The sequence below is a fragment of the Vombatus ursinus genome, unplaced genomic scaffold (assembly GCF_900497805.2).
Source record: "Vombatus ursinus unplaced genomic scaffold, bare-nosed wombat genome assembly UNPS02014810.1, whole genome shotgun sequence".
NCBI classification, from domain to species: Eukaryota; Metazoa; Chordata; class Mammalia; order Diprotodontia; family Vombatidae; genus Vombatus; species Vombatus ursinus.
This window is the reverse complement of record NW_020954588.1, coordinates 7,717,656-7,740,903: the sequence shown is the minus strand read 5'-3', so window position 1 is coordinate 7,740,903 and position 23,248 is coordinate 7,717,656. Positions and strand designations below refer to the sequence as shown.

General features: G+C 39.5%; 1 protein-coding gene across 1 annotated transcript in view; it reads left to right on the top strand.

Moving 5' to 3' along the window:
• The window catches only part of PCOLCE2 (procollagen C-endopeptidase enhancer 2), an 82,448-nt gene that overhangs the window by 52,166 nt on the left and 7,034 nt on the right, over positions 1–23,248 (top strand). The window contains exons 5-6 of the mRNA XM_027876000.1: positions 11,655–11,791; positions 17,417–17,571. Coding sequence (XP_027731801.1) covers positions 11,655–11,791; positions 17,417–17,571 — 292 coding nt within the window. The remainder of the gene's footprint in view (positions 1–11,654; positions 11,792–17,416; positions 17,572–23,248) is intronic.

Here is a 23,248-nt window from a genome sequence, read left to right as displayed (position 1 = left end):
CCCAGAGCACCAACTGGCTTTTGCCTGGCACTGACAGCCAGGGAGACTCAAACTCACCTCTGAATCCTCCTGAATGGGAGGGAGCAAGTTGTGTTAGGGATGGAGGCAGAAAAAAGCCACTTCAATCAGCCTCTTTTATTCTGTGAAATCCTGCCAGTTACAAATTTAATTTCCTACTACACAAATCTGCCATCTTTCAACATTCAAAACAATTTTTAAGAAAAGCAATGGAAACCCAAAACCCAAAAGAAATTTTTAGTTACATAGAAGGCAGAGCAAATACCGTGTTCTGTGTGTCAGACTGCCATTTAAAATCATCATTCTATGGGTAAATTTGAGATGAACATTTTTCTCTACTCCTAATAATAGTCATCATAACCATTAGTCTCCACTAATGGCCTGCTCCACTGACTCATAATATCCTGGACATGACCTTGGGGCTTCAAAATACAAACTCAGGCAAATATTGAAAAAAGGCATCTATTAAAAATGCTTCAAGTCTGAACCACTCTGGCTTTGGTCCACTGTTCAAGGATTATTCTAGCTAAGTTTAGAAAGGCTTATCACACAGGAGTTAGCCAGTCAGGTAATGACATTTTTGCCCACAGCAATTCATGAAGAAAGTCTATTTAGGCATAGAGATATGGTGATCTGCACCAGACAAGAGAGCTCTTACTCCAAGAATAGAGCTTGTACCCCAGCAAAAAAGTGCTGAAGTATAACTAATAATGATAAATAATGAAGAGTAGCTAAAGAAGCAACAACATCACAAAAGGGCAAAGTACATCCTTTTTTCAAAAAGGAAGAAAGGTAAACCCGATTGGTATATGAGACACCCTGGAGTTCTTTAAAAGTGTGTGTCTTTTATATATAAGATATTGTACAAGTTCCATGCAGAAAGATTGATTCCTAGCTCCTAAGAGTAAAGGAGGCATAGATTTCTGAGACTGATTAGTTCATTGATTATTTGAGTTTATGTGCTTTCTGGGAATCTAACTATGCTTCCATATTTAACATGGAAAAAAGAGTCAAAACATTCTAGCTCCTAAATATAGACGCAGACCAACCCTACCTTTAAGGATCTGAAATGCACATATTATTTATATGGGGATCATTGCTGTGTTAGCTAATTCTTCAAAATTGATCCTATGTCACCTTATTAGGTGTGCCTTGGGATTAATATTGGGAAATGCTTCTCAATATTAATCTCAATACTTCCACTAATGAATAAATAAAGCTAGCATAATATTGATGTTAATCATTGGCTTTTAGGGTGTGGTTTGGAAAGCCCTGAGACACTTTCAGAGGTTCAAGACTATTTTCATAATAATATTAAGACATCTTATTTTCTAATATGGCAAATATCAATAAAGAACTCATATAAACAAAAACTCTTTGGGAGGATCCTCAATAATTTTTAGGGGTCTAAAGGCATCTCAAGACCAAAAAGTTTGAAAACCAATACTGTTGATTATGTGGAACAAAAACTTTGCTCATGATCCTGAAATTAACTTTTATTTTAATAACAAATTTTGCCAATTTATCAATGAACACTACTAGATTTTATAATCTACACTACAAGGCTTAACACTTATTATTATTATAGTGTTATTAATGAACACTACAAGTTTTTATAAATTAAAATGACATTTTAGAAAATATAATTTGAGTTATGTGAATAATCCTTTGAAATTTAATAGGTTACATTTGCACTCTGTTATAGATTTAAATATCTTAGGATATCCAATTCCTGAGCTATTAAATTGTGTTCACATTATATTTCAGAATTTTTTTATTGTTCTTTCTATGGCTAGATTCTACTTCCTTTTGTGCATTTATATCCATTTTATATACTTTTATTTTGTTAATGTAATTTTTGGCTAGGATCTCTTGAATTTTTAATCATCAGGGAAGTCTTTGAAATCTCTGGGAGTTCTGTTCAGAAGAGAAATATATGATGGAAAAACTACGTCTTGAATTCAGGAGCACTTTCTCATCCTATGAAATCTATGTGATGTTTGCTGTGTTTAAAGTAGAGTCTCATTGAAAGAAAGCCCCCTTTCCTTCTCTCTTCTTTTATCCTTTCTACAGCATTTCTCCCATCCCCTCCAAATGGGAAGGTGTGATGAATTTCAAGGTCTAAAGATAGAAGCTTAAATTTTAATGGCCCATTATCTTTAATAGAAAATACTATTTTAATAGTAACTATTGAGAAGTCATTGTGTACAAATAAACCCCAAACATTAATAATATACCATAAGGCAATCTTATAAATTAGTCATCTGCCCTCTCCATACCCTCCTCCCCCCCAGTCACGCCCAGGGGTGGGGCATCAGAGGAACCTGACTGCTTTTCATTTTAGGTCAGGGGTAGGGAACCTGCAGCCTCGAGGTCACTTGTGGTCTTCTAGGTCCTTGGATGCGGCCCTCTTACTGAGTCCAAGTTTTGCAGAACAAATCCTTTCATTAAAGGGATTTATTCTGTGAAGTTTGGATTCAGTCCAAGGGCCGCACTTGAAGGCCTTCAGGCTTCAGGTGCCCCACCTCTGGTACGTCATAGGGCAGGTAGGTGGCAGAGTGGATAGAGTGCCAGGCCAGGAGTCAGGAAGACTGAGTTCAAATCCAGCCTCAGACACTTACTAGCTGTGTGACCCTGGGCAAGTCATATAACCCTGTTTGCCTCAGTTTCCTCATCAGTAAAATGAGCTGGAGAAGAAAATGACAAACGACTCCAGTATCTCTTGCCAGGAAAACCCCAACTAGGATCACAAAGAATGAAGAACCACAACAACAATAACTGGAAGATAGGCAAAACAAGATAAGAGAGCTGAGGTCAGACAATTCTGTGGTCTTTGGTATTCTACCTCTCTAAGTCTCAGTTTCCTCATCTGTAAAATGGGGATAATAATACTTCATAACAGAGATGTCAAACACGCATGTAGCCTGCAACAGTCCTGAGTGGGCCAAAACAGATTAAAATGTAATTGGAACCATTTAACAAAATAAAAAACAATAGAACACAGATAGTGCTAATATGTGATTTTCCAAGTCAATATGCAGCCTTCAGGGATCCTTCCATAAAGTTTAGGGGCCCCTGGGTCTATTCAAATTTGACACTGCTACTTTACACTACCCACTTCTTGGCTTGTGAGGAAAGCATTTTGTAAACCATAAGCCTACGTGAATGGGAGTTATTTTCACAACGTTGAAGTATCCTTTTTTAATTCTTTTTATCAGTTTCAGGAAATACATATTCTCTTCCCCACTCCTTTTGCCAAACTAGGAATAAATGCCCCATCACACAAGAGAACGTTCCAGTTTTCAGAGTAGGTCAACCAACATTTATTTAGCCCTTACTGTGTGCCAAGGGCTGTGCTAAGTTCTATCAATACAAAGCAAGGAAGAACACAGTCCCTGCTCTGACATTCTAATGCAGCAGACAACATGCAAAACAACTACGTGCATACTGGATATGTACAAGGTAAATGGAAAGTAATCTCTGGGGGAAGGGCCCAGAGGGATGGAGGGAAGAAGGAAGAGAAGGGGGAGACCGGCAAAGACCTCTTGCAGAAAATGTGATGTGAGCTGAGTCTTGAAGGAGTCACAGTGAAAGGCTTCTCATGAGATCAGAGAGGGATTTTCAAGAGGGTGTGTAGCTAGAGCCTTCACAAGAGATTTGAGCAGAAGAGGTAAGTGTTCAGAGGGAGAGTGGCTGTAGGATTGGTGTGAGAGAGGGAAAACCAGACTGGATGTGCCCTGTTAAGTCAACGTAAGGAGTGGAGTCATCAGAATAGTGGCAGGAGACTTGTGGGGCTCACGATGTAGCTGCTTCCCCTCTGGAAGCATTGCATAGTGAAAATGTGCCGCCATCTTTGACCTGGTTGTTATGACCTTTCCTCTACCTCATATTATATACCAATGAGCTACAAGATCAAATTATGTCTAGTACAGCATTTTTAAAAAATAGTTTATTATTTTTATTTCTTTAAGTAACAATTATTAATTTTTTAAATTAATCTGACCCTCCTATTGCCTCTTCAATGGAGCAAATTAAACAAAATAAGCACCCCCCTCCAAGAAAGGCCCTCAATACATAGCTGCGTTGTTGGGGATAACAAATTCCCACACCAGTCTCTTTCGCATATTAAGTTTATCACCTTTTTGTCAGGAGGTAAGCATCCTGTTTCATCTTCATTCTTTTGGATTTATACTTTATTATTGCATCGATGACTTGTAGCGTCTTTCAAAGTGGTTTTTCTCGATAATGCTCTTATCACTATCGAGATTGTTCTTCTGTTCTCTTTGCTCTACATCAGTTCATAGGGATCTTCCCAATGTCCTCTGAAGCTGCCCATTTCATCCCTTTCTTGGCACAATAATATCCCATTATACTCAAACTATGACAAGTACAGCACTTCTGAGTCCTGGGCTACTGAACTCCCCCTACTTTCTGTTTGGAAGGAGAGTGCCCAAGGAAAGGCCCTGGGCTAACTTGTGCATTGGACATCATGGCACTCACTTTGTATAAGATACTCTGCTGGACACTTAATGAATGAGACATAATCCTTCCCTTCCAGGGCCTTGCAATTTATGCCCCACCCCCAACACACACACACTGTATTTTCTTCAGGTACAACTTTTTCTTGCTGCCTAGCCCCTTTCTCTGTGTTCTTTCCACTTCATTTATTTCTGAAGAAACTTGTTCTCTAGCTATATCACACAGTGACTTCCTAGCATTCAAGTGAGCTTGGATTCCCAGTCCATCATATCCATTCTTTGTCCTTGAAATTGACCCATGAGCCAATTTCCCTTTTCTCATAACCTGATATTGAGCAATTTGTATACAGATGTCCTTTTAGCCCATAGGGGTTACATATAAGCTTAAATAAGTTACAGAAGACACTGAGTTCAGAACCGATGTTTCCTGAACTACATCCTATTAAAGTCCTTGTCTTCTACCATCACAGATACTTATCAATTATACATTCCACTTGGATCAAATGAGATCATATTTGTAAAGTGGTTAGCACAATGCCTGGCACATAATTGGTGCTATAGAAATGCTTATCTCCTCATTCTTTCTCTTCTCTAGAGGATTTCTTGAGTGACATCTATAGATTGGCCTTGGCTATCTCTATATCAACTTAGCCCTTCTCTGCTTTATAATGAAAAGCACTTCCCAATCCCAACCTTCCTTTGCCACAGTTTTATTTCACACATATTATTTGCCCAATCCAGTCTCCAAATAAGAAGGTAGCTTTCACTGGAACTATTAATGTGTGGGATTCACTGACAGCAGAGCTATAGAAGATTAATTCAGACAAACACAGGTAGGGACAACATCTGTCTCTAAGAATAGCCCATAGACTCCAGAGCTCTGAGCATGTAAATTTAGCCAAAAGCTATGATAGCAACATGCCTAGTTCCCATGCAGTTAATCTCTGTTGTTCTGATTCTGATGCCAATTTCCTGGTAAAGATTCCTTGAACCTTCCTTGGTAAGAAACCCTACATTTGTCTCCCTTAATTTCTAGTGGATAATCCCCTTAGTACAATGCAACCTTACTCTGTGAGACCCATCAACATGTTCCCAGCTATCTTGCCTTAGGAAAGTTAATGTCTCCCCCATCCATCCACAAAATCTTACATGTTTCCACTGGTTATGGTCCTCACAACACTCCTCACTCGATATGTTCCAATGGAGAGTATAACATGCTCCAGCATCTTCCTGGCCTTCCTCATCCCCTTGCCATGCTGACATTATAGCACTGATGAAGAGAGCTTTTGTACTCACTGTAGTAACTCCTAATTGAAACCACCGACCTCCAGGCTTACATGGGTCACTGGCAAAAAAGAAAGGTAGTGGCTGGGCTCTAGTTAGGACTCCCATCTCCCCAAACCCCCAATCTTGGTTTAGAATACCTAATAGATATTTTTCTCACTGATTAAAAAAGAGTAGATTGGGTCCCTGGCTCAGATCACTCATATCAAACTATGCCTTAGACTGCACTCTTACAAAATCCCTAGTGACCAAGATTAGCTGGACTGATAACATCTAGTGGTGCAGTAGATAAAGGACCAGGCCTGGAGTCAGGAAGACTCATCTTCCTGAGTTTAAATCTAGCTTCAGACACTTAGTAGCTGTGTGACCCTGGGCAAGTCACTTAACCCTGTTTGCCTCAGTTTCCTCATCTGTAAAATAAGCTGGAGAAGGAAATGGCAAACCACTTCAGTATCTCTGCCAAGAAAACCCCAAATGGGGTCACGAAAAGTAAGACATGATTGAAACGACTGAACAACAAAAGCCCAACAATGGGTGACACCATTGATGATAGAAGAGAGCCCCCTGCTGGATAACCTAAGATATGACAGATCTTTGAAGATAGAGTCGAGGCAAAAATGGCCACCAGACTGACTGAGTCTCTTAGTTCAGGACTCAGTAATAAATGACAACAGCAAGAAGTCACATTTCCACAGCACTTTAAGCTGTATGAAACACTTTCTTCACAACCATCTTGTGTAGGTAGTAGTACAGATATTACCTCCATTTTTCAGATTGGGAAACAGAGGTTCAGAGATGGTAAGTGACTTTCTCCAGGTCACAAGCTAGTAACTGGTCAGAGCTAGGATACAAGTTCAGTTCTCCGCAACTCTTAGTCCAACATTCTTTTCCACCAGGCTACAACTAACTACTTCAATCCATTCCAAACAGTGAGTCGTGACTTAGCTTGGAACAAGGCCCCTCTAATGGACCAATTTGTCAAGCAACTTGTAGATCTGATTAAGTAGGAACTCACAAGGAAGGAAGTGGACACATCCCTGCCCACTCTGCTATAGTTATCTCACTATAGAAAATAGGTTTTACACTTGTCTCCCGAGAACTGTCCTGGTAGCTTTGTTCCACACTGCTCCCCAATCGAGCCTCACTCAGACCCCCATAGACGACCTGCAGGGACCAACTCAATGAGAAGGCATCGGGTCCCATAAAATCCCTTTGGAATGGGTCAGGAGGCTGGTGTACTTGTGCAAGGAAGCAGGCCATGACTAAAACATCTACCCTCCTTGGGGATAGGAAAAAAAACACAAGGGGTGGGGGTGAGGGGTGTAAATAGGTCACATTGTGATGAGATCATCTTCCTCACTAGGTAGAGCTGGTTTGGACTCTATTCTTGCTAGCACATTTCAGGTTCTTTGCCAAATCCTTTGGACACTGTTGTTGTTGGACCCCATGGACTCCAATGAGATTTTGAACTTTTCATTGGCCTGACTTTGATTTGGAAGGAGTCAACCTTGTATCTCTCCCATAACTTGTAACTATCAATTGCTGATTTCTCTCCCGAGGCACAGCTGCTCAATACTATATAATCTAGGAACTGGCACATAGACATTTAATAAATGCTTGCTTGCTTAATTGTTTAAATAATCACGAGGAAACTCTCTCCCAGCACTTACCAGCTTCTTCTTTTTCCCAGTAGTGATAGGATGCAGTAGTTGGTCCAGCATGACCAGCAAATCATCTTCTGGGCTATAGGTTTACAGTCCAAGCAGATGCTGATCTCCATTCTCTACTATCAAATGAACCAGAAATTTTCTAATATGTTCAGTGCTTGGGAACCTAGAATTTAATCCCCTCATTTAAAAGACTGGTATTGGGAGACAGCTCCATTATTTGGTAAACTAGGCAGGCTATGGGATAGATGAGGATGAGCACTCATAGGAGCCCACCAAAAACCTCTGTGTTCTTCATCTTGCACATGCCTTTTATCTCCAGCTTAAAAACAACAGTAATTGACACTGATATGACACTTCGAAGTTTGCAGAGCTCTCACGAGGGATGCTCACAATAGCCCGGTGAAATAAATACTCTGTGTATTGTTGTTATTTCCATCTTACAGATAAATACACTGAAAAACTTAAGACTAGTTAAATGGCTTGGTCTATAATCACCCTTTTAGTAAATATTGGGGAAGGGAATATGCATTTATTAAGCACTGACTGTATTTCAGGCACTATGCTAATAAATACTTAATAAATGTTATCTTGATCCTCACAACAATCTTGTGAGGTATGTGCTACTGAGATCTCCATTTTACAGTTATGGAAACTGAAGCCAACTATTTAAGTGATTTGCCCTGGGTCACACAGCTAGTATCTGCATTGAGATTGTAATTCAGATCTTCCTTACTCCAAGTCCAGCACTCTAACCACCAAACCACTGACCCACCTGACATACCTTACTCGCTTCTCTTCTGCCCCTGAGTACTCTGTGACCAAGTAGCCAGTCTTTGTTGTTCCTCTCAGTAACACCCCATCTCCCAATTTCAGGCATTTTCACGGGCTGCTCCCCATGCCTGGCACTCTCTCCTATTCATTGTTTCCTCCTGGCTTCCTTCAAATCTTCCCTAACATCCCATCTTCTATAAGAATCCCTTCTCTGTTCTCATTAATCTTAGTGCCTTCAGGTCCAGAGCTCTGTCTGCTTCAACACCCAGCTGCCTCTGAGGCTGTTGGCTGAAGGCTTTGAACTCATATCTCTCCTCTTTCCAAATACTGCACTCTTTCCCCTGGACCTTGGTGATTTGTGATTGGAACATCCCAAAAGCCCTAGCCTTAAGTCCTGGGGAGGTCCCATTATTGGGGGGGGGTATTTGGATATCACTGCCAAACAGCTGTAGAGGATTAACAAAGACACAGATGGCTGGGAGTTGTACCTGCACATAACAGCCCTCAGGGCACAAAGCTTGGCGAATACATAGCCAGACCCTGACTTTCAGAGCTCCAGACCAGACCCCCATATAATTGATCTCTTTATGTGTCTTGTTTTCTAGACCTTTTTGGTCAGAAAATCTGTATTAGTCTCCTCGTCTTTTCTCTTAAAGGAATTTTCTTGGTATGATTCAGTCCTTAGTGATATCCCACCAGTGTGAGCTGTTGGCACCATCCAAGCCATCCTCAAGGTGCCTGACAAGACTGCAGTCCCACCCCACTGACCCACAGCAGGCAATATGGTAATGGTATTGCCTGACCATGTCACAACGTGCCTTCTGTAGGCACACTTCAAAAAAGTGAATGATTCTTTAGCTCTAATCTACGTAAGTGGACTCAATACAGTCTTTAAAATAAAGACAATTTCTCTTCTGAATTAGTGTTCGCATAAAATTTTTTCTATACAGATATTTGAACCACTACAAGAATATCCTCAGAGGCAGTATGACATAGTGCATAGAGAGAACACAAGACTTGGAGTCAGGAAGACCTAGGTTCAAACCCTGCCTCAGACCCACCAGATGTGGGCAAATTATTTAACTTCTCTGATCCTCCTGTTTCCTCATGTGTAAAATGGGGGTCATAATGGCATTTATCTCACCTTAAAGAACTATGTGATGAGAACTAACTGCAGTCAGGAAGACTTGAATTCAAATCCTGCCTCAGACACTTACTTTGTGACCCTTGACAAGTCACTTAAACTCCATCAGTAAAATGAGGATAATGATAGCACCTACTTCCCAGAGATTATTGTGACTATCAAATGAGATAATATTTCTAAAGTGTTTTGTAAACCTTGAAGTGCTTTATAAATGCTATCATCACGTTCTCATCATGCTGATTGAATTGCCAGTCACTAACTGTTCTTCCCCAGTGAAGCAAATCCTTACAGTCAGTCTTCTGAAAATAACCTTGCAGTCCCCTCCTTCCCTCATGCAAGCTGTTTAGGCTTTCATCATCAAAGAAACTCTACTCACCTGGGGCTCCATCACTCGTGGTCTCCAAGCAGAGGTCAAGGAGAAATGTTGTGCAGGTGGTCCCAGCTCATATATGGATTAGACTAGATGACCTCTAAGATCAATTCAATTTACTTCTGAACTTAGGTACTTAAGTATAAGGGACTGTGTGCCTCATTGTTTCTGACCATGCTTTATCCCGAACCCATGGCTTTGCTTCCTTTGTGCTAGAAACTGACCGATATTCTCTTTACATCTCCCACCATGGTTTTGAGCACTTCTGACACTACTCCTCTCTCCACCCCCACCATTCTGCAGAACTTCTAACATCCTGGTTTTTCTTTTTGCCACAGACTCATTTCAATGACTATCCTGGCCACAGTGAGTAGAGTAGACTGGCTAGCCTCCATAACTTGCTTTTGATAGCCCTCTATTGACCCTGTGGCTTCTTGACTTCTCTCCTGGGATCTGTTAAGCCTTGAGGTACTGAGTACCCTCAGATTATGATGGAGCAGACTTAGTCATTGTCTCTGTAAAAGCCAGGACATGGACTGATGAGTGGAGGTTAAAAGAAGCCAGTCAGCTATGGTTTAAGAACTTTAATTGTAACAATCAGAGTTATCAAAAAACTGGAATTGGTAGTTTTACTAGTTGCTAGTAGTGCCCTCCCTTCTCACTGGAAGAAATCAAACGGTGGGTGATAACCTTTCACAGAGGTTTCAGCAATTCAAAAAAACATTTACTAAGTGTTTGCTATGTCAAAAGCACTGTGTGTAGATGCTAGGAATTCTAAGATGACTATCAGCACAGTCTCTGCCTTTAAAAAGCTTAAAGCCTAATAGAGGATGTTTGTGTATCAGGTAGCAGCATTGGACTTAACCTCTAAGGTCTTTTCCAGCTCTGTGGTCCTATAATCGTTTATTTCAGTCCATCACAAAGCATTTATTAAGAGTTACTATGTGTCAGGCACTACGCTAAGCACTGAGGATACAAAGAAAGGCAAAAGACAGTCCTGTCCTTAAGAAACTCACAGGCTAATAGGGGAGAATATGCACTTATGTACAAACAAGATATATCCATGAAAAACTAAAGATAAACTCAGAGAGAAGATACTAAGCTTAAGGAGAATGACTTCTTGCACAAAGTGGGATTTTAGGTGAGACTTGAAGGAAGTCGGGTAAGTCAAGACAATATGGAGAGGACAGAGAGGCAAGTATGGCGGATTGTCAGTGAAAATGGAGCAACAAAGAGGCCAGTGTCCCAGGATCACAGAACGCTTGGGAGTTTGGGTGGAGGGAAGTGGAAAGGGTAAAAAGACTCAAAACGTAGAAAGGAGCCAGGGTCTGAAAATAAATTTTAATTCGGGACTCCCAATCAAAAAAAATTTTAAATGGTCTCTCTGATTTGTTGATTGCAAAATAAACATATAGCCAATGTCAAGGAAATGACACCATTTATATCCTCTTTGCCCCCTCATGCTTACCATGCAAGGAAATGACCTTGGATAACAATTTTATGTGTATGATATTCCTTCAGGGGAAAATGAAAACTAGGTAGAATTTCATTTGTTCACTAGAATTATATCATTCAATGCTTTTACCACACTGTGAACTAAATAAGACACACGAGCCTAATGCTACACTGAGAAGGCAGTGAACACCTGTAGTCTGTGTTCATTGTAGTTGGAGTGACCTTCTGGAATGTTTAAAAATTTAAGAGAATGAATACAGTAAAGATGTTAACCAAATCAAAGAGTTCATGTAATCTATACAAGCAGAAGGGGAAAAGATCTAAAGAGGAAGAAAAGGAATTTCAAAAAACATTGTATTTCAGAGGAGTCTCGTGGTGGGGAGAGGGGAAGATACAGGTTAATGGGAAGCATACAGCATCCTTTAAATCTTGTTAACTTCTCTAATGCTGCGCTTTATCTGCAGGTAATAGAGGTCAAGTTTGAGAAGTTTGATGTGGAACAAGATAACTATTGCAGATATGACTATGTGGCTATATTCAATGGGGGAGAAACCAACGATGCTAAAAGAATTGGAAAATATTGTGGAGATAGACCACCTGCGTAAGTCTTTTTTGTTTATTTTACTGGCTTCTACACGATCTGAAACTCATTTCTTTTTAGATTGTCCAAATGTATTTTAATTTTCATAAACTGTTTTTTAAAATTTATTTTGATTTATCGACGGTCACTTCCATAAGCTTTTGAGTTTTAAAATTTTCTCCCCTCCTCTCCCCACCTCCTTCACCAAGACAGCGCGAGCATTTGCCAGCCTGTAATAGATGGCTCAGTGGGCCTAGAATCAGGAAGACCTGAGTTCAAATCCAGCCCCAGACACTTACTAGCTGGGTGACCCCAGGCAAGCCACTTAACCTCTGTTTGCCTTAATCTACTGGAGAAGGAAATGACAACCCAAGAAAACCCCATGGAAAACCCCATGGTCACAAAAAGTAAGGCACAACTAAATGACTAAACAACAGCAACAATGATCCTAACCTAAGCTATGCTATAGAAACTTTAAAAAAATAATAATTCTAAAAGAATTCTAAGCAGAACAACTTAAATTACAATATTACAGTATTTGAAAAACTGGTATAATGGGCAACCAACCACCCTTGAAGTATGCTTCCCCCTTGTGGGGTCTCCTTGTTATATTAGTACATATGTGCACAAATTAGTACAAATGTGCATAAATATATGTATGTGTGTATATGTATACATATATACATATCTATGTCTATATCAGTATATACATATATATATACACACACTCACATTTTATATATATATATATTATATATATATATATATATTAGTGCATGTGCACACACATATCAGCAATGTATACATATATGACTCAGGTCATTTCCCCTTCCTTTATGGCAGTTTCCCACTACCTCCCAGAAAGGGTGCATTGAACATAACAGAAACAGAATAGAGGGATGTTAGCCTCCAAATTTCTTATCTTTTCAGAAAGTTGTTGTTTGTGGGCTTGTTTATTTTTTGTTGGGGGGGAGAAGAGCCTTCTAAATGTCAGAGACAATTAAATTGACTATGCTCTGATTCACTCCTGCCATTAAGACAATTCAGAGCCTAATCCCATTGAAGAGTTTTTCAGCTCAAAGTTTCACACTGTTGTGCTGAACCTAACGGCCCAACCCTGAGTTTTATGACTTTCAAATGCATCATCGAAATCAGATTGAGCCTAGGGAAATGCTAGCCAGTAGATAATCTTTATTGAGTTTGCTTTACTGTATAGATCAGAATCCTTTAGAATGAACATACTAGTTGATTCTCCATGAATGGCACTACTGAAGGATTTGAAGATACTTGAAAATAGGCGGGGACTCTAAGGAGGTTAGCTTTTACTCGGAAGCCTTGTTTAAAGATCTAATTTGCCATGAGAGTCTTCCCTTTATCAGTAATTCAAAGGTAAATCAGCCTTGGTTAGATGAACATCTGTGAGCCGTTATAAAGGGGGTTCTTGTGCCAGGAAAGGGCTAAACCTGATGGCTTCTAAGGGCCTTTCTAAAGTTGAATCTAGAATTTTCCATGTCCTTTTATGTGGTAAGTTTAAATTCTGAGCCCTCAATTTAATAATAATAATAATAATAATAATAGTTCGCATTTACGTAGCACTTTAAGGTTTGCAAAGTACATTATATCTGTTATCTCATTATATACTCACTACGATCCTATGAGGTAGGTGCCAGTAAGATCTCCATTTTATTGATGAGGAAATTAAACCTAAGAGAGGTTAAGAGATTTGCTCAGGGTTCCACAGTTGGTGAGTGTTCAAGGCAGGATTCCAATGTGGGCCTTCCTGAGCCCAAGTCCAACAGTCTCTCCTTTGTGTCAGCTAGCTGCTTCTATTTAAATAATAAAAAGGCAGCAAAGTGGCACAGTGGTCAGGAAGACCTGAGTTCAAATCCAACCTCAGATACTTAATAGCTGTGTGATCCTGAGCCTCTGTGTGCCTCAGTTTCCTCATCTGTTCAATGGGGATAATAGCATAATAACCAGAATGATATGATTTTGTCTCTTGGGCTTTCCTACAGAGCTGAGTATTTTTCTTTAATTCTCCCTCCATTCAGACTAGACCTCAGCATCATGGAGGTTCAAACCAGAGGGTAGCATTTTCTCCACTGACTATTTCTGCTCAGTAGCAAGGCTTCCCCAATAGCAAAGGGCCAGCAATGAGGAAAGTTCACTTGGATGCTTTCCTCACCAGTAAATGTATCGGTAGACATAGCTTTAACTCAAGCCAATGTCAAATGCTATCTGCCTATCATGTGGGAGCCAGTTGTCATGGGCATTGAAACATTGGCAAGTGAAAAAATGACGTCCTGCCCACGACCCCAATTTGTCAGGGAGAAAAAGCCCTAGTCAAAGTCACACCATCTTTCTTCCAACTGCCTGACAATAATCTGCAAGTAGAATCCTTGATCCCCATGAAATATATGCCACTCTGACTAAATCCCCTTTAATTCCAAGACTCAACAAATAGCAAGGGGAAAAAAAGTCTTCCTTGCAGTGATAATTACAATATTCCAGGAGAAGTTTTAGCTTCAGCATATTGCAACTAAAATTATAGTACCAAGGATGAAGCCTAGCCTAAAAAGAGGGCAATGAAGAATCATAGTAATTATACTATCATGCCTAGGATGCTGGCTTAGAAAGGGCTCAAGGTTTTCATTGTTGTGCATAACACATCTTTTCAGCTGCTCTTCTCTCATTGAAACAAAGGAGCTCTATTTAGAATCTTAGGACAGGACTATAGTTAGGTGTGAGAGGATCAAATGATATAATATATGTAAAAGCATACTGTAAGCATAAAGTACTATGGAGTGATTATTATTATTACTACCCCATATCTAACAACAAAAGCAGAGAGCTGTCACTCTATCTCCCACAAAACTTTCGTAGTTTAAATTTTCAAAAGAATCGACATCACAATTTTTTTTCTTTTTTTTAATTTTTTTTTTCGGCATCACAATTTGTTGTTGTTATTCAGTCATTTCAGTCTTGTCTGACTCTTCATGACCACATTTGGAGTTTTCTTGACAAAGATACTGAAGTGGTTTGCCATTTCCTTCTCCAGTTCATTTTACAGATGAGGAAACTGAGGCAAACAGAGTTAAGTAACTTGCCCAGGGTCACATAGCTAGTAAGTGTCAGAGGCTGGATTTGAACTCAGGAAGATGAGTCTTCCTGACTCCAGGTCCAGAGCTCTATGCACTGTGGTGCCACAACCAGTCCATCATCATAATTATAGCTAGCATTTCTATACCACTTAAAATTGGCAAAGCTCTTTCCATGCATATCCCATTTGATCCTCACAACAACCCTGGGAGGAAGTGCTATTATCGTCCCCATTTTATATATGAGGAAAATGAAGTTGAGAGAATCCATACCTCTGGAGTGAGGGCTTGCCAACTCCTTTTTAGGGCTGCTCATCTACCTTTGGTATCTACCTGATTCACCCAACTCTCACCTGTGGTTCCAAGAAGCTGTAGCATGTGCAATGGCCACGCCCTAGTAAAACTGTCTCAGCATATGGACTAAACCAGGTTGAGGGTAACTGATAGACCTCAAACCCATTGATGAGTTAGAGGGATGTGTACCCCAACCAAGTATGTGAAGACTTCTCCCTGTGGAGTGGATGAGAACAATTTGTTCCAATGGCCACGAAGCTAAGGAGTGCTTAGAGTTCGGTCAGGCATCTTTGATGCCTTGTCCCTTGTCAGCACCAGTCATCCTGACTTTTGTCCCACAACTGGGCTTTGATGACTCAGGAAGAGAGAGTGAAGCTGACAACTTTGTGCAACTCTACCTCACTTAAATCCAATTCATGAGGAAGTCAAAGACATCACCCTATGATGTGATATCATTGGTCCTCTTTGAAAACAAAGGACAAACAGCAAAAGACTCTATCCACTGTACTTATCTGCCTCTTTTTTATATTTTATTTCTCCATGATGACTTTTATAAACAGAACTCCATACATAGGTATGTACATATACATATACAATATACCATTCCACTATCTTTGTCAAGAAAATCCCAAACAGGATCATGAAGAGTCAATCACAACTAGAATGACTCAACAACAAAAAGTATATATGTCCATGCATATATTAAAATACACATTTATAAACATTTGCTTATTTTTTTTTACATGTTCCACCCTTTTGCTCAGAAGGAACACTATTTAGTTCAGAGAAGGCAGCACGTTGGCAAATTACTTTGAGACTGGGAGGACATCAGAACAACCAATAGTTTAAACATTCCATCTCTAAAGTCTTGTTTGTACATGATTCATTTACTCTGTAAGTCCTTCAACTTCAATCTAGTCATCCCCTGCCAACTAATCCAAATTCTAAATTAGTAGAACCTCAAATTAATAAGGTTTTCAATATTTATGCTTATATATTTATCCAACTTATCTGAATATTTCAAGCAACAAGCTGTTTGATTTGCACGATGCCAAAGAGCTGTTTTGATGTGCATTTTTTCACTAAGTTAATGGAGGAATATATCCATTCCATTCAGTGAACATTTATTAAGTACTTACTACGTACCAGGCACTGCGCTAAGCACTCAGGGGGCTTACCGCCTAATGAGAGAAGACAGCACACAAAAGGAAGATGAAAAGCACGAGGAGGGACACAGAGCACAAGGATGTGATGTTGCATGAAATCTAAACCAAAGATTGCTGCTTATGGAAAATGGAGAGTTACCTCCATTGTGCTGACTCCAGGCTGCCATTTTGAATATTTTGGCCAACGGCACTAGTCAATTCAGAGGAACAACAATGATGTTGATGATAGTGATGTGATTACAATGATAATAATTGCTTTTATATGTTGTGTTAAAATTTGCAAAGAAATTTACAATCATATTATCTCATATAAAATATCTGGTCAGTTCAATTAAGTGACTCATTTGACTGAGTGTTTTTCACTGAATTGACCATATTTAGACTTTCTTTGGGGACCATACAGAGATACTAACTGAATAAACCAGCTGCTCTGATGGGATGTAGATTCAGTATTTATAGTTACAATGAGAAAGATCTCATACCTATTTCTCATTTAAATATCTCATTGTTATTGTATGGTCATTTTAGTCATGTCCAACTCTTTGTAACCCCATTTGGGGTTTTCTTGGAAAAGATACTAGAGTGGTTTGCCATTTCCTTCTCCAGCTTATTTTACAGATGAGGAAACTGAGGCAAACAAGGTTAAGTGACTTGTCCAGGGTCATACAGCTAGCAAGTATATGAGACCAGATTTGAACTCACGTCTTTCTAACTCCATGCCCAGCACTCTATCTCTCATATTAGGTAACTAGCTAACAATCTACCAGGACAGCTTTATAATAAGATATGTAACATAAATTTATAAGGCTACAAATTATTGAACAGCTGCTTATCTGCACTGAGAGAAAAATTGGGAATTAAAGCCAGTCAGAGGCCCTAGGTTAGGATGAAGCTACTTTTGACTGCATGTATCTGGTAATGAGTAAAAGTTTGTCATTTTAAATGATGATATGACATAAGATAACTGTTTTTAGAATTTCATGCAACTCATTAACCTCTAATGGGGGTTTTGTTTCATTCTGCTTCCTGCACAGACACTACCTAAACCTGAGTTTTCTATAACAGAATGCTTCTTTTTCATCTTCCAGGCCCATTGTGTCTGAGCAAAATGAGCTTCTCATTCAATTCTTATCGGACTTGAGTTTAACTGCTGATGGTTTCATTGGCCACTACAAATTCAGACCAAAAAAGTTACCTACAACCACAGTTCCTCCTGTTACAACAACATCTCCTGTGCCCACAAGTAAGTTTTCTGTACGGGATTGTGGGATTTAATAGGGCAGTAGAAATTCTCTTGGGGTTACAAAAAGTTTAAGGAAAAGAATATTCTTACTCAGAGGAAACAATTTCTGTCACTTGAAAATTTTAAAACAATAGGACCAGAGTACTTAACACATGGTAAATGTATTGAGCACCTACTATGTGCCAGGCCTATAGCAGCTAGGTGGCTCAGTGGACAGAGTGCTGGACCTGGAATCAGGAAGACCTGCATTCAAATCTTGCCTCAGCCACTTAGTAGCTGGGCAACCCTGGACAAGTCATTTAACCTGTTTGCTTTCATCTATTGGAGAAAGAAATGGCAAACCACTTCTAGCATCCTTGCCAAGAAACCCCATGGACAGTATTGGTGTGCTATGGTCCACAGGGTCATGAAGAGTTGGACACAACTGAAGGACTGCACAGCAACAAAGACAGTGTGCCAGGCAGTATACTAAGCACTAGGGATACAAAAAGTGGCAAAAGACCATCCCTGCCCTCAAGGAGTTTACAATCCAATGGGGGAGACAACAAATGAATACATATAAACAAGCTACATACAGGCTAAGAAGGAAGTGATTAAAAAGGGGATGGCACTAGATTTAAAAGGGGTTGGGGAAGGCTTCCTGAAGAAGATGAGATTTTAGTTGGGACTTAAAGTAAGCCAGGAAGGACAGCAGATGGGAACAAAACGGGGAGAACTTTCCAAACTCGGGGGACAGAGCTGAGAAATGGAATGTCTTATTCATGTAATAGCCCAGAAGGACAGTGTTTCTCGACCGAAGAGTATGTGCCAGGGAGCAAGGTATAAGAAGACTGGAAATGTAGGAGGGGGCTAGGTTATGAAGGGCTTTGAATGCCAAACAGAGCATTTTGTTTTTGCTCCTGGAGATGACAGAGAGCCACTGGAGGGAGGGGTGTGTGACATGGTCTGACCTGCACTTTAGGAAAATCACTTTGGTGGCTGAACGGAGGGTGGATTGGAGTAGAGAGAGACTTGAGGCAGGCAGACCCACCAGTAGCTATCACCATAGTTCAGGTATGAGGTGATGAGGGCCTGCACCAGAGTGATGGCAGCGTCAGAGGAAAGAAGGGGGCATATTTGAGAAATATAGCCAAATGTGAAATCGACAGGCCTCAATTAATGTTTATGGATGAGTATGATGAACAACCATATAGAAGAATAGATTAATCCATTTCCTTAAGGTAAGATGCTAATGAGAAAAGGAAGACTTTGCAGTGATACTCGTCTATAGATATTATTCAAAAATGTTAGCTGAGAAAATCACAACCATTATTTGCTTCCACTCAAATCATTCTCCAATGCTTCATCGAAGTATGGAAGTGACCCTGGGTTTTTGCAGTGAAGGACAATATCGGCTAGGTTCCACCCTTCTGGAAAGCCTCTGGATCTGGGCCCCACGCAAGAACCAACCTGTCAGCTCACAAAGCTTCATCACCAGGAGGATGGTGTTTTCAGTCAGCTGCTTCTTATTGCTGTCATTCAGTCATTTCAGTCGTGTCGACTCTTCATGACCAAATTTGGGGTTTTCTTGGCAAAGATACTAGAACGGTTTGCCATTTCCTTCTCCAGCTCATTTTACTGATGAGGAAATTGAGGCAAACAGGGTGAAGTGCCTTGCCTAGGGTCACACAGCTAGTAAGTGTCTGAGGCTGGATTTGAACTCAGATCTTCCTGAGTCCAGGCCTGGCGCTCTATCCACTGTGTCACCTAGCTGTCCCTCAGCTGCTTAAAGACGATTTGCTAAGGCTTAGAGGCACTACAGTCTGCATCAGGGGAGGGAACGTTTATCCTGTGGAAGTCACACATCCTTGACCTGTGGGTGCATTATCTCCTGGCAGCGCTGTATCTTTTTTTGATGCCTTTATAGCCACTGGGCTACAGCTACAGCTGAAAGCTCCTTCACACACACACACACACACACACACAAAGTCATATAACTATTTCTAGAGCTTATTCATGCAGAATTCCTGCATGTGGACCCAGCTTCTAGCAAATCTATTCAGTATTATTAGTTCATTATAGGCCTGAATATTTTCCCTCAATTCATTCTAAATTTGATTGTTTTTTAGACACGGAGTTCTAATATTTGAGGCTAAGTTGCTAGCTCAAGAGACCTTGACCTTTTTGTGTATCACAGATCCCTGTGGCTGTTTGGTGAAGCCTATGGACCCATTTTCAGAATAGTCTTTTTAAATGCATAAAGTAAAATACATAGGAATAGAAAAGAAATCAATTATATTGAAATAGTTATTGAATTAAAAAAAAAACCAGTTCATGCACCCCAGATTTAGAACCCCTGCTCTATGGCATTGATTCCTAATTCTTTGGGAAGTTGTAATATCTTATGATTCTTAGCTTATTTTGGGGGCCTTATTCAAAAAACGTATATGACATTTTAAAAATTAAAATGAATTAATTAGCTAAGAGGTACCTATTATAATTACTGGCAATGCTATAGGCATAGTGAGTGTTTATTCCTCTGGAAATCACTTTGTTAGGGCAAAAACCCACTTCTTGATCATCTGCCCTATCCCCTTTACTTGTTACTACAAAAAGACCTCACTAGAATTAAAAAGGATTATTGCTACAATTTTGATAAGGTATCAACTTGAGATAACCTAAGTAAATGATTCATTTATGCCATAAAAATTACTAGAAGATTTATATTTGTTCCCTACCTTCAGCTATCAGGGAGGTACCAAGAATGGCCATGGCACTCGGATACCCAGGAAGATGGAGGATATAAACCCACTATACTTTTGGCCACCTTCCCATGGGGCAATCAGTGTCCTGGGAGACATAAAGAAAAATGCATGTACCTTTCAAGGAAGCCTTCAAACAATGCAGCCCACTTCCTGTTTCCATGACCTGGAGGCTCACATGGGTCAGTCACTCTCTGAGCATCAACAGATCTGAGTCCTGTCTAACAACCTGTACTACCGCCAAAAACTCTTCTTCCTGTTCCTTAAATCTCCCCACTAGGTAACCCATGCTCATATTAGCATCATAATGTTTCAGACATCCCTATATCACATTAGAATTGGCAAATCTCTTTTTTTATAGGATATTTCACTTTAATATAGTCTTCATTGTTAGGAAATTTGTCATTAGAATACTTAACTCAACACAAATGCAAACATTTGTGCATAAAAGAGAGCCGAAAAGCGTATGTCCAGTGTAATAATGCTTTTCTTTCTGTTTGTTTTTGTAAAAAAATTATTAATTTATTTTTAGTTTTCAACATTCACTTCCATAAGATTTTGAGTTCCAAATTTTCTCCCCATCTCTCTCCTCCCCCAAGACGGCATACATTCTGAATATACTTTCCCCCAATCTGCCCTCCCTTCTATCAGCCCCCTCTCTTTTCCCCTTCCCCTTCTAGTTTTCTGTAGGACAGGATAGATTTCTATACTCCATTGCCTATATATCTTATTCCCAGTTGCATGTAAAAACAATGCTTAACATTCGTTTTTAAAACTTTAAATTCCAAATTCTCTCTCTTCCTCCCTCCCCACCCACCCTCATTGAGAAGGTAAGCATAGAACTGGAAGATCTTAAAAGTCATCTAGTCTAACCTCTTTATTTTGCTAATGAGGGAACTGAGGCACAGAAAAGGTAAGGATATCTTCAGTGAAAAACTGCTAGTTATTCACCTAGTTCAGACAACAAAAGCCTACTGATTCCCATTCTAGATATCCCTGTATCACATTAGAATTAGAATTCTTTCTACCATACCTTTTTCCCTACCTTGCCTTGGCCTTCCTGTCAATGACATTCAGCAAATCTTCTAAATATGGTAAAAAAAAAAATCTTCCAAAAAGATCCAGGCAAAAAGGACTCATAGATGAGCAAGTCAGCTTTGAAAGTTACATGTTGAATTTATTATATACTTTAAAAAAAGGCAAGCCGTACATAGTAGAGATTCACAGTTTCATATACAATTCTCTCCTATGGAAATTCCCATTTTATTTGGTATTTGTCAAATTGAAAATAGAAAAATTCAAACTGAAAAAAGAGACACAAGCATCCTTTTCATCTCTTCAACTCTGGATCCCTTTCTTTACAAAGCCTTGGGAATTATTATACTTCAATAAGACTGTGTCTAGGAACTTCCAGGAGTAGTGGGAGTTTGTTGGGGATAGGAGCTTGATTCTGATTAGACTGGTATGTGTATGGATCTCAAAGGATAGCATATTCATGAAAATAACAGCATCTTTATTAAATACATTATATTGGAGAAGACTTATGAATAAGGCTATCTTTAGTATGAAGATATTCCTGTTTTCACATACATAAAACAATTTTAGCAAATAAAGATGGAAGCAACTAACAAAATGTCCTTCATTCAAAGTGCCTTTGCCACTTTTCAGAAAACCAACTCAGCTTGCTAAAACAGTAAATGTAACATTGTATATGTTACTACTCATCTCAGGTAGGTAGGCCTTAAATTTTCTTTTTTCAAAATAAAGTTAAACCAAATCAACAGATAGTTACTGAATCCCTGCTACATGTACTTAGTACTTAGCTAGAAGCTATGGGGGAATATAATGATGTACAAGACGTGGTTTTGGTCTTCAAAGAAACAAGACATAAAAAACACACGCAATCTGGAATAAAAAAAGATTTTAAATAACAGTTAATAACAAACAATAAAAGAGCTGTTAAATACAACACATGATTAAAAACCAAATGAACGGTGGAGAAGATAGCTATGGGAGGGAGCCCAGGAGGGGAGGGCTGATTTCAAACTGAATTTCAGTTGAGTTTTTAAGAATGAAGATTTAAGCAAGTGCTCTATAACTTATAAATTCATAGTATTGCTGGGGTCCTTGAGAAGTCAAGTGACTTTCCAAGGGCTTAGTCAGTAAGTATAGTTCAGAGGTAAGTCTCGAACTCAGGTCTTTCTTACTTCAAGGCCAACCCTCTACTACATCATCCTGCCACCATGGCAGCTAGGTGGTGAAGTGGCACTGGGTCTGTAGTCAGGAAGACTTGAGTTCAAGTCCATCCTCAGATGTGTACAGGCAGTGTGACCATAGGCAATTTACTTAACCTCCCTGTCTTAGTTTCCTCAACTGTAAAGTGAGGATAACAATAGCACTTGCCTCACAGAGTTGTTGTAAGGATCAAATGAAAATAATATTTGTAAAGTGCCTGGTACTTGGTAGTCACTTAATAAATGCTTGTTTCTTTCCTTTCACAAGTCTTTAAAACTGTTTCTTTAAGCTAAGGAAATTGTCAGGATTCCAGGGTTTAATTGAATACCTCAACCTCTTTACAGAGACTATTGGAATTTGTATTTACTATCTCTTTTAATCCCAAAAGATCTTAGCCCAGTTTAACAAGAATACAAGATTTCCTGCTCCACAGTATAAAATGCTAGGTCTGCTTATAAAACCTTGTTCACTAATCCTTAAATAACTATGCTTTAGTTAAGGTGGATTAAATATTTCAGTTTAAATGAGTACATCTAATACACTGCGGGGACACGTGCTTTGCATTGAGATGGCGACTATATTCACAAGGATCCCTAAGCCTTTCCAAAGCTGCCTCTGTATATCCAACATGTACCGAAACAGTGGGATCTTTCTGCAGCAGGAGCCAGTCTGAGAGTAAGGCACAGCTGTGATTTTTGGCC